This window comes from Heptranchias perlo, chromosome 30 (genome assembly GCF_035084215.1).
Source record: "Heptranchias perlo isolate sHepPer1 chromosome 30, sHepPer1.hap1, whole genome shotgun sequence".
Taxonomy (NCBI): domain Eukaryota; kingdom Metazoa; phylum Chordata; class Chondrichthyes; order Hexanchiformes; family Hexanchidae; genus Heptranchias; species Heptranchias perlo.
This window is the reverse complement of record NC_090354.1, coordinates 24,647,428-24,661,903: the sequence shown is the minus strand read 5'-3', so window position 1 is coordinate 24,661,903 and position 14,476 is coordinate 24,647,428. Positions and strand designations below refer to the sequence as shown.

The window sequence follows — 14,476 nt, the reverse complement described above, 5'->3', positions numbered from 1 at the left end:
AGTCCTGAGCGTGGCACCATGGGGCAAAGGATTGCACAGTGGGGCAGAGTGAAGTGTAGAACTGCAGTCGTCATCGGGGATTCGATAGTCAAAGGGACAGACGGTCGTTTCTGTGATCGCCGATGTGAGTCCCACATGTTGTGTTGCCTCCCTGGTACCAGGAAGGACATCATGGAGAGGGTGCAGAAGATTCTGTGGGGGGAATAGAAACAGCCAGAAGTCGTGGTCCGTGTGTGGGTTCCAACAACAAAGGAAAGAAAGGGGATGAGGTCCTGCGGTCAGAGTTTCAGGATCAAGGGAGGAAGTTAAAAAGCAGGACCTCAAAGGTAGTAATCTCTGGATTACTCCCAGTGCCATGCGCCAGTGAATACAGAAAGAGGAAGATAAGGCAAGTTTATGCATGACTAGAGATATGGTGCAAGAGGGAGGGCTTCAGATTCTTGGGGCATCAGGACCAGTTCTGGGGCAGGAGGGAACTGTTCAAGATGAACAGATTGCACCTCAATAGACCTGGGACCAATGTCCACATGGGGTGGGTCACCAGTGCTGTGGGGGAGGGTTTAAACTAATTTTGCAAGGTGATGGTCACCAGCAAGAAGCATTAGAAAGGAGAAACAAAGTGCACAAAGGAATGTGAGAGACAGATAGAACTAGAGTAAGAAATAGTACAGTGTTAGGTGGGATCGGTATAAGAGATAAGATGAGAAGGTCTAAGATAGGTTGAGAGTGTGTGTGTGTGTGTGAAGGCACGAAGCCTGGTAAATAAGGTTGGTGAGCTGCAGGTGCAAATAGTCACATGGGAATATGATGTAGTGGCGATAATGGAGACCTGGCTCAAAAAAGGGCAGGATTGGGTATTAAATATTCCTGGATACACGGTGTTCAGGAAAGATCTGAAGTAAGAAAAGGAGGTGGGGTGGGGGATTGGTGGCAGTATGATTAAGGAGAATATTGCAGTGCTGGAGAAAAAGGATGTCCTTGAGGGGGTCAAGGACAGAATCTATTTGGTTAGAGATATAAACAATAGAGGTGCCATTACACTACTGGGTGTATTCTTTAGGCCGCCAACTAGTGTGAATGATATAGAGGAGGAAATTTGCAGGGAAATTACAGAGAGGTGGAAGAACTATAGAGTAGTGACAATGGGGGACTTCAAACATCCTAATATAGTGTGGGATAGTAATAGTTTAAATGGCAAAGAGGGGATGGAATTTCTTAAGTGTGTTTAGAAGAACTTTCTTGATCAGTATATTTCTGGCCAACGAGGAAGGAGGCATTGCTGGATCTAGTTCTAGGGAATGAAGTGGGTCAAGTAGAGTAAATTTTAGTGGGGGATCATCTAGGGAACAATGATCATAAGGTTTAGATTAGTTTTGGAAAAGGAGAAGGAGCAATCTGGATTAAAAATACTTAACTGGAGGAGGGCCAATTTCTGTGGGTTGAGAACGGATCTGGACGGATAAATTGGAATCAAAGATTGGCAGGCAAAACTGTAATCGAACAATGGGCGACTTTTAAAGAGGAGATGGTTCGGGTACAGTCTTGGTACATTCCCACGAGGGGGAAAGGTAGGGAAACCAAAGCCAGAGCTCCCTGCGTGACAGAAGAGGTAGAGTAAGATGAAACAGAAATAGACAGTATGACAGATGTCAGGTTGATAATACAAGAGAGAACCAGGTGGAATATAGAAAGTACAGAGGAGAAGTGAAAAAGGAAATAAGAGGGGCAAAGAGAGAGTATGAGAACAGACTAGCGGCTAACATAAAAGGGAATTCAAAATCTTCTATAGGCATATAAATAGTAAACGGGTAATAAGATGAGGGATGGAGTCAATTAGGGACCAAAAATGAGATCTACACATGGAGGCAGAGGGCATGGCCACGTTCTAAATGAGATCCTTGCATTTGTCTTTACCAAGGAAGCAGATGCTGCCAAAGTCACAGTAGGAGAGGAGGTAGTTGCGATACTGGATGGGCTAAAAATTGATAAAGAGGAGCTACTAGAAAGGCTGGTGAGGGTTGACGAGGGCAATGCGATTGATGTTGTGTATATGGACTTTCAAAAGGCACTTGATAAAGTGCCACATAATAGGCTTGTCAGCAAAACTGAAGCCCATGGAATAAAAGGAGCAGCAGCAGCATGTATACGAAATTGGCCAAGTGACAGGACACAGAGAGTAGTGGTGAACTGTTGTTTTTTGGACTGGTGGAAGGTATACAGTGGTGTTCCCCTGGGGTCGGTATTATGTCCACTGCTTTTTTGATATATATTAATGACTTGGACTTAGGTGTACAGGGCCCAATTTCAAAATTTGCAGATGGCACAAAACTTGGTAGTGTGGGAAATAGGGAGGAGGATAATAATAGAATTCAAAAGGACATAGACAGACTGGTGGAATGGGCGAAGACATGGCAGAAGAAATTTAGTGCAGAGAAGTGCAAAGTGATGCATTTTGGCAAGAAAGATGAGGAGAGGCAAAATAAACTAAACGGTACAATTCTAAAAGAGGAGCAAGAATATAGAGACCTGGAGGTATATGTGCAGAAATCTTTGAAGGTGGCAGGACAGCTTGAGAAAGTGGTTTAAAAGGCAAGTGGGATCCTGAACTTTAAAAATAGAGTCATAGAGTACAAATGCAAGGAAGTTATGTTGAACATTTATGAAACACTGTTTCAGCCACAACTGGAGTATTGTGTCCAATTCTGGCCACCGCACTTTAGGAAGGATGTGAAGGCCTTAGAGAGCGTGCAGAAAGATTTACTAGAATGGTTTCAGAGAGGAGTGACTTCAGTTACCTGGATAGACTGGAGAAGCTGTAGTTGTTCCCCTTGGAGCAGATATTTGATTGAAACATTCAAAATCATGAAGGGTTTAGATAAAGTAAATAAAAAGAAACAGTTCCGATTGGCAGAAGGGTCGAGAATCAAAGGATACAGATTCAGGTGATTGGCAAAAGAACCAAAGGTGACATGAGGAAAGCTATTTTTATGCAGCGAGTTGTTATGATCTGGAATGCGCTGCCGAAAAGTGTGGTGGAAGTGGATTCAATCATAGCTTTCAAAAAGGAATTGTATAAATACTTGAAGGGAAAAATTTGCAGGGCTATGGGGAAAGAGTGGGGGAATGTGACCAACTGGATTGCTCTTACAAAGAGCCAGCACTGGTTCGATGGGCCGAATGGCATCCTTCTGTGCTGTAACCATTCTATATGATTCTAAGAGTCGGTAATCAGAGGTCCCAGATTTAAGGTAATAACATTTTCAGGGCGATGGGGAAAGGGCTGGAGCATGGGACGAATTGGATATCTCTACCAAAGGGCTGGCACAGGCATGGTGGGCTGAATTGCCTCTATTGTACTGTATGATTCTATGATTGTATGCTTCTATGAATCAATTCCCCCTTTCCTGCTCAACACCTCAGGCTCGATCATCTCTCATTTAGAGGGAGAATAGGGAATATTGGGTTGAATAGCTGAAAAGAAAAACTGTGGTAGTATCTAGGAGATAGAGTGGAATCAGTGGATGTAATATATTTGTATTTTCAAAAGGCATTCGATAAGGTGCCACCTAAAAGGTTGTTACGTAAGATAAGGGTTCATAGGGTTGGGGGTAATATATTAGTAAGCATGGATGATTGATGAACGGACAGAAAACAGAGAGTAGGTATAAATGGGTCATTTTCAGGTTGGCTGGCTGTAATCTCTGGATTTTAGAAGAATGAGAGGTGCTCTCATTGAAGCACATAAGATTCTGAGGGGGCTTGACAGGGTAGGTGCTGAGAGGTTCTTTCCCCTTGCTGGAGAGTCTAGAAGGACGGGGCATAGTTGCAGATGAAGGGGTCGGGCATTTGGGACTGAGATGAGGAGGAATTTCTTCACTTGGAAGGTTGTGAATCTTTGGAATTCTCGAACCCAGAGGGCAGAGGATGTGTATATTCACGGCTGAGATAGATAGATTTTTGGACTCAAGGGAGTAAAGTGATATGTGGATCGGGCGGGAAAATGGAGTTGATGTCAAAGATCAGCCATACTGAATGGCGGAGCATGCTCGAGGGGCTGTATGGTCTACTCCAGCTTCTATTTCTTATGTTCTAATTTCTTATGTCCTTATGGTAAATTGGGTTCAAATGGGGTTGACATGCTTTGATCGGGGAGGAACAATCAGACAGTGGAGAGAAGATAATAGAGGAGAGGGAGTCACGGTAACAGGCAGCAGGGAGGAGAATCCAGAGCATTTATAATGAGAAACTGACAGATACAAATGGGAAATGAATATCACTCCAGTAAAAGTGTTATCATTAAAACAATTTATTTTCACACACGTTTTCATTCAGTATAAAAAGTTTTCAGTTTAGAAAAACATTGTCTATTCCCCAACTCTTAATAAATATCAATAAATTAATATTTCTTTTTGAACTCACATTACGCATTGTATAAAACTGTAACATTTCATTAGTTGAAGAGATCACGATGATAAATATCAATAAATTAAGATGACCCTGAGATGAGTTGAAGTGCTGGCCGCTGGGAGAGCAGAAACTAAAAGGTCAGAGCGGGTCAGGGTTAAGGTCAGGGGGCATCAGTCTGGAGCCCAACCTTTGAAATCCTGACTTCACTCTGTAATCCAGTGACCGAGCTGGGTATTGGCAGGGCAATCCAGTGCAGAGAGTTGTCACTGGAAGATCAGCAACTGGAATAAGGAGCCTCACAAAGCTGAATGGCAATGGAACAGTTTCCCTATGGAATGGGGCTGGAACCAACAACCTTCTGACTCAGAGTGTTACCACTGAGCTAAGTTGACAACATTGTAAAATTAATAATACTTTTCATTACATAAAATATATTTTAGAAATTCAGTGCCTTTAACATAAAGTATCATCATTCTTAGTCTGAATTAAACAAGTCATTGGAAAATCTTCATGTTTACTCTTCTCATTTTTGTCTTTACACATTGTGTAAAAAGTGTATAATTTTATTGTAGTCAAACCTTTAACATTTCATCAAGATAAATATTACACCAATAAATATCAATAAATTAAAATAAATAAACAAATATAGAAAAATATCAAAACATTCCTTCTTCTTCATCAGTCACCTAGCTGCAAATCGCTTGTTTACAGCAACACAAGGTAACATCTTTTAAAATATAATTTTTTTTAATAAATAGATGGTCTTTTAAATAAATATTAATTGTTGCCAGTCTCTATTAAACATGTCTTTGGAAAGTCTTCAGTTTCTTCTTCTGATTTGTGCCGTTATGAAAAGGATCTGTTGTAAACGGGCCCTGGTCTCAGCGCGGATTATTTCCCAGGCGCAGACACTGAATCTCTGAAAAAGAGAAATATTCAGGAAAATACATTAGAGAATGAACAGATTTAAATTGGGTGAAATGAACTATCTGTCAGTAACCAAACAGTCAAATATCAATTGTCCCACCTTCTGTTTGAGAAATTTTCTCAGTTTCCTGAAGTATCTGTGAATGGCGGCGTTTCTCCTGGGCCTGGACTCTGAGCCCGGTTTCTTGACACATTCCTCCAGCTCTTCGAGCTGCCGATCCAGGAGAAGCCGGAAGTTTTCCACCTTGTCCTGGGGCCATGTGACCGAGTCCAGGTTCATGCTGTAGATCTTGATGAAGTGACGCAGTGTCTGATGGACAATCTGGATCCTGTCCTGGGTCTGAGCAAAATACACACAAGGACATTAGAGGGGGTCTGTTCCTATTTCACCGGCCCGATATTGGGCAAACCTAACAGCCCATCACCGCAGCTCAGCTATTTCCCATTTTAATGATGGTGTAAATGTGTAAAGTGTCTGAATTTAAAACCACAACCTAGAGATGTTTTTTCTTTTTCAAAAATTTAAGCTACGGCACATGGATTGATGTTGGCAATATTACTGGGTTAATACATAACTGGTTCCTACCACATTCCGCTGTGGGCTAATTTAACCCCTTTATTTTAGCAGACTAATCCTTCTGTCGAATAGACAGAAGAATGTCAAACCATTTAGAGCGGTTATGGACAAGGACACGGAACAATGAAACATGAAAATACTCAACTGCAGGAGAACTAATTTCAGTGAGTTGAAAGGGGATCTGGCCCAGGTGGATTGGATTTAAAGATTGGCAGGTAAAACAGTAAATGATCAATCGGAGCCTTCAAAGAGGAGATAGTTTGGATACAGACTCGACACATTCCCATTTGGGGGAAAGGAAGGGCATCCAAAGCTTGAGGTCCCTGGATGGCTAAAGATATGGAGATAAAACTTAAACAAAAAAAGGAGGCTTATTATAACTACCAGGCTGATAATAAAGTGGAGAACCAAGCTGAATACAGAGTACAGGGGAGGACTGAAAAAGGAAAAAAAGGGGGGCAAAGAGAGTATATTGGAACAGATTAATGGGTAACATAAAAGTCTTTCATAAGCAAATAAATAGTAAAAGGGTAGTTAATAGAATGGTGGAACTGATCAGGGACCAAAAAAGGAGATCTTGTGGTGGCAGAGGGAATGGCTGATGGACTGAACGAGTACTTTGCATCGTTCTTCAAAAAAGAAGGGGATGCTGCCAATATCAAAGTAAAGGAGGAAGGAGTAGAGAAATTGGATAGGATAAAAATAGATTAAAAGGAGGTACTTAAAAGATAAGCAGCTTTTAAAATAGAGAAGTCACCCGGTCCAGATGGGATGCATTCTAGGTTGCTGAGGGAAGTAAGGTTGGAGATAACGGAGGCTCCAGCCACAATCTTCCAATCCTCCTTAGATATGGGAGCAATGCCAGAGGACTGGAGGATTGCAAATGTTACAAAAAAGGGGGAGAGGGATAAACCCGGCAACAACAGGCCAGTCAGCCTAACAATGGTGATGGGGCAACTTTTAGAGACAATAAAGTTAGACAAAATTAATTGTCACTTGGAAAAAAATCGGTTAATAAATGACAGGCAGCATGGATTTATTAAAGGCAAATTGTGTTTAAGTAACCTGATTGAGTTCTTTGATGAAGTAAGAGAGAGTTGATGAGGGTCGTGTGGTTGATGTTGTGTATATGGACTTTAAAAAGGCATTTGATAAAGTATCACATAGTCGACTTGTTAACAAAACTGAAGCTCATGGGATTAAGGGGGTAGTTGCAGCATGAATGTAAAATTGGCTAAGGTACAGAAAGAAGAGAGCAGTGGTGAACGGTTGTTTTTCCGACTGGATGGAAGTGTAAAGTGGTGTTCCCCAGGAGTCAGTGTTAGGACCGCTGCTCTTATTGATATATTTTAATGTCCTGGACTTGCGTATATAGTGCATAATTTCAAAGTGTACAGATGACATGAAACTCAAGACTGTAGGAAACAGTGAGGAGGATAGTAACAGACTTCAGGACAACATAGACAAACTGGTGAAATGGGCAGACACATGGCAGATGAAATTTAACACAGAGAAGTGTGAAGTGATGCAGTTTGGTAGGATGAATGAGGAGAGGCAATATAAATTAAATGTTACAATTTTGAAGGGGGACGGGAACAGAGAGGCCTGGGGGTTTACGTACTCAAATCTTTGAGATGGCAGGACAAGTTGAGAAGACTGTTAAAAAAGTTTACAGGATCCTTAGCTTTAAAAACAGATGCATAGAGTACAAAAGCAAGGACAATGTGTTTTACCTTTATAAATCAATGTTTCAGCCCCAGCTGTAATATTGTGTCCAATTCTGGGCACCACTCTTTAGGAAGGATGCCAAAACCTTAGAGATGGTGCAGCAGAGATTGACTAGAATGGTACCAGGGATGAGGGACTTCAGGTATGTAGAGTGACTAGAAGATCGGGAGTTGTTCTCTTGAGCAGAGATGGTTAAGGTAAGTTTTAATAGAGGTGTTGAAAGGGTTTTGATAGAGTAAATAAGGAGAAACTGTTTCCAGTGGCAGATGGGTCAGTAACTAAAGGGCACAGATTAAAGGCAATTGGCAAATGAACCAGATGCGAGATGATAAGAAATGTTTTTATGAAGCGAGTTGTTATGATCTGGAATGCACTGCCTGAAAGGGTGGTGGAAGCAGATTCAATGATAACTTTCAAAAGGGAACTGTATCAATTGAAGGGGCATTTTTTTCAGGGCTGTGGGGAATGGGCAGGAGAGTGGGACTAATTGGATTGCTCTTTCAAAGACCTGACACAGGCACGATGGGCAAAATGGCCTTCTTCTGTGCTGGATCATTCTATGAATCTATGATTTAACCTGCCCGTGATGATGCATACCACATAGCCAATCATCGCAGTTTAGGAGTGAGATGGTTAGAGGGAGTGAGATGAATACAGGGAGTCAGATAGTTAAAGGAAATGGAATTATTAGGAGTGAGATGGTTGGATGGATTGAGGAGGTTAGACGGAGTAAGATAATTAGAGGGAGTGAGATAGAGAGAGTGAGCTGGAGCGAGTGAATATTTCTGCCATTTTCACATCAATGGGCGGCCAACACGTGGTTTGAATTTCCTGATTAAGGTTCTGATGAGGTTGTTGATCTTACTCATAGTTTCCAGCAAACTCTTGCTTGAATAATATAAAATAATATCCAGTGTTCGCTCACCTGTAAACCCCCTGAAAGTTTCACCAGGTTCAAGGACTTGGTTTTCAGCGAGAGCCTCTCGTTCACACACTGACGGGGAAAGGGACCGCCCTGAAACAGAAGATCATCACCGTCACAGACAGCCCAGAGAGAGAAATACAGGAGAATCAGTGACTTTTAATTGAATAAAGTTATAAAACGCCAAACTATTTCTCCTGATATGAGTTTTTACAACAAACCGGCCTTATGTGTTTCGAATCCGGCTCTGGGTGTTGTTTAAACACATCATTTCATTCAGTTTCTTGAGATTCTGTGTGTTTCGAACTTGCGGTAACTGCAGCCTCTCGCAGACCAGACTCAAGGTCCAGGACAAGACCCACACAATGCAACATCTCCAAATACTCGCCAAAACCATGCTCAAACGACCCAGGGTAAAGAGCCGATCTGAAGGATCAGAAACTGAGCGACCGCCGGAGCTGCCGAGTACTGTGGGTGTCCCCCTCTCCCCTCAGTGTCTCTTCTGTTCTCCCACCCCCACCCCCGCCGAGTCTGATTCACCCTCCCGCAATATAATTACCCCTCTCAGTGTTTCAGTGTTTCATTTCCTTTCTACCCTCGGGGTCTGATTGCTCCCTTCCCTCAACATCAGATTCTCCCTTTCCAGACAATATTGGTTTCCCTCTACCCTCAGTCTCTGATTCCCCCCTCTATATATCAGGATGCCCCCCCCCCCCCCGCCACCAGGGCCTGATTTCCCCTCTCCTCTGTATCTGATTCTCCCACTCTCCATTTGGTCTCATCTCCACCATTTCTGTTTCCCACTCAAACCATCATTCTCCTCTTCCCTTAATATCTGATTCCCCTCAATCTCGATTTCTCCCACCCCTCAATATCTGATTCCCTCTCTTTCCTCAATTCATGACTTCCCGTCTCCTCAGTATCTAGTTCCCATTCTCTCCTCAGATCTGATTCCCTCCTTAATATCAGGGTACCCCACTCCTCACTGTTCGGTTTTCGTTCTCCTCAGATCTGATTCCCTCCTTCACTTAGAATCTGATTCAACTCCCCCGGGGTCTGATTCAATCTCCCCCCTCAATATAAGATTACCCCCCCCCCTTCAGTCATTCACTTCCTTTCTCCACTCCATATCTTATCTGTTCTACCGATAGAATCTGACTCAACCTCCCCTCAATATAAGATTACCCCCCCCTTCAGTCATTCACTTCCTTTCTCCACTCCATATCTTATCTGTTCTACCTATAGAATCTGACTCAAACTCCCCTCAATATAAGATTACCCACCTCATCAGTTTTTCAGTTCCCTTCTCCCCTCATGGTCTGATTCCACGTCTTCCATCAGGATCACGTTCCCTCTCCACTCAGCCCCTGATTCCCATCTCTTCTTTACCCGATTCTCCCTGTCGCCTCAAGGTCTAATTCCTCTGTTCCAACCAGGGGTCTAATTACCCCTCCAGGTTTCAGGGAACTCTTGCTGTAGGACACTATCAATGAGTGTACCGAGTGTAACAGTAGAGTCACTCTAACCATAAAGACGTCAAATTCATACTGAAGACTCAGTTGATATTAATTGGACAAAGTTACAAAACCCCAAACTATTTCTCCTGATATAACTTTTCATAACAAACAGACCCTGTATAGTTCGGTTCCGACTTTTGATGCTGTTTAAACTCACCATTTCATTCAGTTTCCCCAGAGTCTCTCTGTTGAGAACTTGCTGTAACTGCAGCCTCTCACAGCCCAGACTCAGGGTCCCGGAAAACAAGACCCACACAATCCAAAATCTCCAAACACTCGCCAAATCCATGTTCAACCGACCCATGGGTAAAACGCCGATTTGAAGGATGAGAAACTGAGCGGATCGCGGTTCAGCTCCGAAAACGGTTCTGAATGAAACTCTGGAAGTCGAAATGTCGCCGCTTGTGATCCCGGAGCGGTTGCCTGAGCTGCCGAGTCCTGTGGGTGTTTGGCTGGATACTGCTGTGAGCTCTCACTGCCATGCTGTCGGCTTTAAGAGGAGAGACTGGGAATGTTTGGATTACATTCGAAAAGTGAAATCTGGCCGCAGGAGAGCAATAATTTGTGCGGTTCCTTTCTGAGGTGAGGAATCCAAAAGCTGGAGATTCGTGAACCAGCGACTGGAAAATCCCCCATCGAAGATCACAACCAGCGCTCGGTCCCAGCTCAATGTTGTCTGGATTCGAATCAAGGGAGCACTGAAGTGGTGTCGGGGGCAGAGTCTGTATTGGGGGAGTGCGGACATGTATTGGGGGCTGTATTTTATAATCCGGGTTATAGTGACACCGACAGCGGTGATCCCGGTGCCGCGGCTTTTAGTGCTGACATTCGGCTCCATGGAGAGCGATTCCCTTTTAAATCCACTCTCTCCCCGGTGTGCTCACATCGTGCTTTTACTGTTCACACTTCGCGGGCTGGACATTGCAGAGAGCCCGGCTCACAGTGCAGGGTCACGGTCTGATGCTGTCTGTCCGATTCCCCTGTCGGAGATTCTGCTCTTTAAGTAGAAAAAGTTCCTCATTTCTCGGTTGTTTTTTGGAGGTTTCTTGAGATTTTGTTCTCCAAGAATATTTAATCTGCTCGGACTCTGAATCCGAAGGAAGAACCGACTCCTTTTCTTTCATCGTTTCTTTCTTTTCTCTCTCCCGGGAAAGTGTCCGTGTCAGTTTGTCTGTGAAAATGAGCCTTGTGTCAATTTCACCGAAAGCGAAAGTGCCTCAGGGAAAGTGACGAGTCTCGTCATTTCCGAAATTGAGGAGTGTTTGTAAACAGAACGGATCACCCTGAGAGGGAGTGAGGGGGAGCTGGGAAAAGGTTTGGGATATCCGGGATACCCCGGTTACTCGGGAATATCATAAAATCACTCTCAGCTGTAACTACAAACAAAAACTTCTCCATGAGTGAATCTGGGACCGAATCCCACCAGCACCACCTGTGGACAGCGGCAGTGAGTGATTTGGGCTTGAATTAAACAATCACATGACAGCAACTTAAAGAGATACTGTTTTGGTGAAAACCTTTTCATCAAATCGTTTAGTTTTTGATTGACCTTCTAAGGCTGGGGATCAATGGTTATCGGGAGAGCTAAGAGTAAAACTGAAATGTAGTAATTGCCTATAAAATAGGCTAATGTTTTAATAATTATTTAAAGTTCAGAAGGGAGGCGAAAAGGGGATCAGGAAGTGTAAAAGGGAGTCTGAAAAGCACTGGTGGGCAACACACACGGAGGATGAAACGTTAATGTGGCTGAAAGATGAAAGGATTGGAGGGTGGCATGAAATAGTAAGTCCCTTTCTTCTTAACTCAGCTATAGGCCAATTTATGGAGTCCACAATCTGGGAAGAAATTTATGAATACTTGAAAAGACATGGGGTCATTCGGGGCAGTCATCATGAATCTGTAATGGACAGGTTGTGTTTGGATAATTATTTAACTTTTTCAAGGAAGTCACAGATATAAATAAAGAAATGTAGTCAGAGTTATAGTTATAGATTTTCAAAATGTGTAGGATAAAATGTCACACAAGTGATTTTCATTCCCACTTTCCACTGATTCCCCTCCCCACTCATTGCCTGATGTCCCTTCCACTCATTGTCTCATTTTCCCTTCTATCGTCCCTGACTGATCCTCCAAATCCCCTCCCCACTAGGTATCTCGGAATTTCCTTTTCTACTTAATGCCTTCAATTTTAGAATGGATATGAAAGTAAGAAAGTTATGCTGAACCTTTATAAATCACTGGTTAGGCCTCAGTTGGAGAATTATGTCCAATTCTGGGCACCATACTTAAGAAGAACGTCAAGGTCTTAGAGAGGGTGCAGTGGTGATTGACTAGAATGGTATCAGGGATGAGGGACATCAGTTACATGGAGAGACTAGAGAAGCTGGGGTTGTTGTCCTTAGAGCAGAGAAGGTTAAGAGAAGAATAATATAGATGTTCAGAATCATGAACGGTTCTTATGGAATAAATGTGGAGAAACTGTTTCCAATGGCAGACGTGCTGAAGCCTGGAGGACCCCCCTCGATTGCTATTTAAAGGGACTATGCAGGATTTACAGGTTAGTGGCTGGATTATTGCTTCTTGCTGCCGAGACATTTGTAACTGTTTTTGGAGGTCTCCTAGCCTTGAATACTAGGATCCGGGGACATAGCCTAACATTTAGAGCCTGAGTGTGCAGGAGTGAAGTTAGGAAATGCTTCTACACGCAAAGGGTGGGAGATGTTTGGATCGCTCTTCTGCAAACGGCAGTTGATGCCAGCTCACTTGTGAATGTTAAAGCTGATATTGATAGATTTTTGTGAACCAAGGGTATGAAGGTATATGAGGCTAAGGCAGGTACATGGAGTTAGGTCACAGGTCCACCATGATCTCATTGAATGGTGGAACAGGCTTGAGGGGCTAAATGCCACTCCCACTTGCTGCCTCCTGGTATGCGCTACCTTCTCCTACAAGAAAGCGGGATGTCTGGTTGATGTGCCTGTCATGGTTGAATAGCTACCAGTGTGTGTGGCCTGTGAGTTGTGGGTGGGCGGCTTGCGACAGTGGTAATGTTTAAGGGTGAGAGGAAGCATCTGATTGGAAGTATTGAGTAGAGATGGAAAGAGTTTGTAGGTATGTGGGTGATGAGGGGTGTAGTGCGTGGTGCAGTTCGTAGGGGATGCCACTAGACAGTTGGCCTCACTCACCTTGACCACTCATGTCAAAGCATTGAACTTCTTCCTGCACTGCATCCATGTTCATGATGTTTTGTGCCTGGTATTAAATTCGTCCCCCACTGTCTCCCACTGCCTTTGGATATATGTCTGGAGTGCTTCTTGCACCCCCCCTCCCCCACTTGTATAGGATGTCCCTCCTTCTGTCCACCCCTTGCACCAAGGTCTCTAGTGCATCAGCAGAGAACCTTGGTGCACGCATTCTTGCAGGCCTGGTACCAACTCAGATTGGCAGATTGGTGAGGTCCGAAGTGCAGATCTTAGGATGTTGGATTTAGTTGTGCCCAACTTTTATTCAATGTTTTAACATAACTTACAGTGTGTAAACATAAGGATGGGACCTGCACCTGTATTTTATGTGTGCGACCTCTGAACTCTGTTCAGACTCCATGCAGACAGCAGACTGTTATTTTCAGCAAATAACAGATACCAACTACTTTCAGAGATTTCGAAGAAACATCCTCCCTTTCAGAGATTGAGCTCGCCCCAGTCGTGGAAAATGCAAATTGCATTGATTGCAGGTCCAAGGCCCGGAATGGAACGTTGATTGCAGGTGAGTCCTCCGGCCGGCAGAAACTTATGTCCTGCCTGCTCAGGGGTCATTGGGGGTGGGGTAATAGCGCATCGCACTACTTGCACCCAAAAACGGCCCTTATCCAATTTTCCCCCCATTATCTCCAAATAGATGAATAACTCAGTCAGAAGAAGACGTGCTGAGCACCATGGGAGGCCCCAGGTATCAGTACAAAAGCAGGAGCGGAGCAGAGTTGTGAGAAGCGGTGCTGAGCACCAGGGGAGGAACCCTTTCCCATTCATGAAGAACAGAGGGAGTGACATCACAGTGACGTCACAGTGAACAGAGAGGAGGAGCTCTGAGTGACCACGGATTAAGGGTAGGTTAATTGGGATAAGTAACAATAAGTAAATTAACAATAAGCAAGTATCCAAAGGGAGTTTGCAAAATGAAGCTTTCTAAATATAATGGACTGACAGTTGAGACTCATTGCCTGCAATCCCTGTGCCGTGTTGGAGTTTCAGGATGCTTCATGTATCCTTGAGGGCCACACGTGCAGGAAATGCCTCTAGTTTCTCGAGCTTAAGCTGAGGGTTTCTGAGATTGAGGGGCAGCTGGAGTCACTGCAGAGCATAAGGAAGGCTGAAGGTTTCATGGATCGTAGATTGCAGC

The 14,476-nt window shown here is 43.7% G+C and overlaps 1 protein-coding gene across 1 annotated transcript; it reads right to left on the bottom strand.

The window, feature by feature from the left end:
* Positions 1-5,176: 5,176 nt before the first annotated feature.
* On the bottom strand, positions 5,177-10,367 carry LOC137300178 (interferon alpha-A-like). Its single transcript, XM_067969257.1, has 4 exons — positions 10,236-10,367; positions 8,565-8,654; positions 5,435-5,674; positions 5,177-5,326 (listed from the first exon to the last, which is right to left on the bottom strand). The coding sequence occupies exons 1-4, from the start codon at positions 10,365-10,367 to the stop codon at positions 5,228-5,230; spliced, it is 561 nt and encodes a 186-aa protein (XP_067825358.1). The 3' UTR covers positions 5,177-5,227.
* Positions 10,368-14,476: the final 4,109 nt, after the last annotated feature.

Bases quoted from the DNA above. Each gene is read 5' to 3' on its own strand.
- LOC137300178 (XM_067969257.1), bottom strand. From the start codon at position 10,367: ATGGATTTGGCGAGTGTTTGGAGATTTTGGATTGTGTGGGTCTTGTTT. The intron at 8,655-10,235 runs GTGAGTTTAAAC...CTTCTGTTTCAG, and splicing joins TGGGGAAACTGAATGAAATG to GGCGGTCCCTTTCCCCGTCA. The intron at 5,327-5,434 runs GTGGGACAATTG...TCTCTTTTTCAG, and splicing joins GAAAATTTCTCAAACAGAAG to AGATTCAGTGTCTGCGCCTG.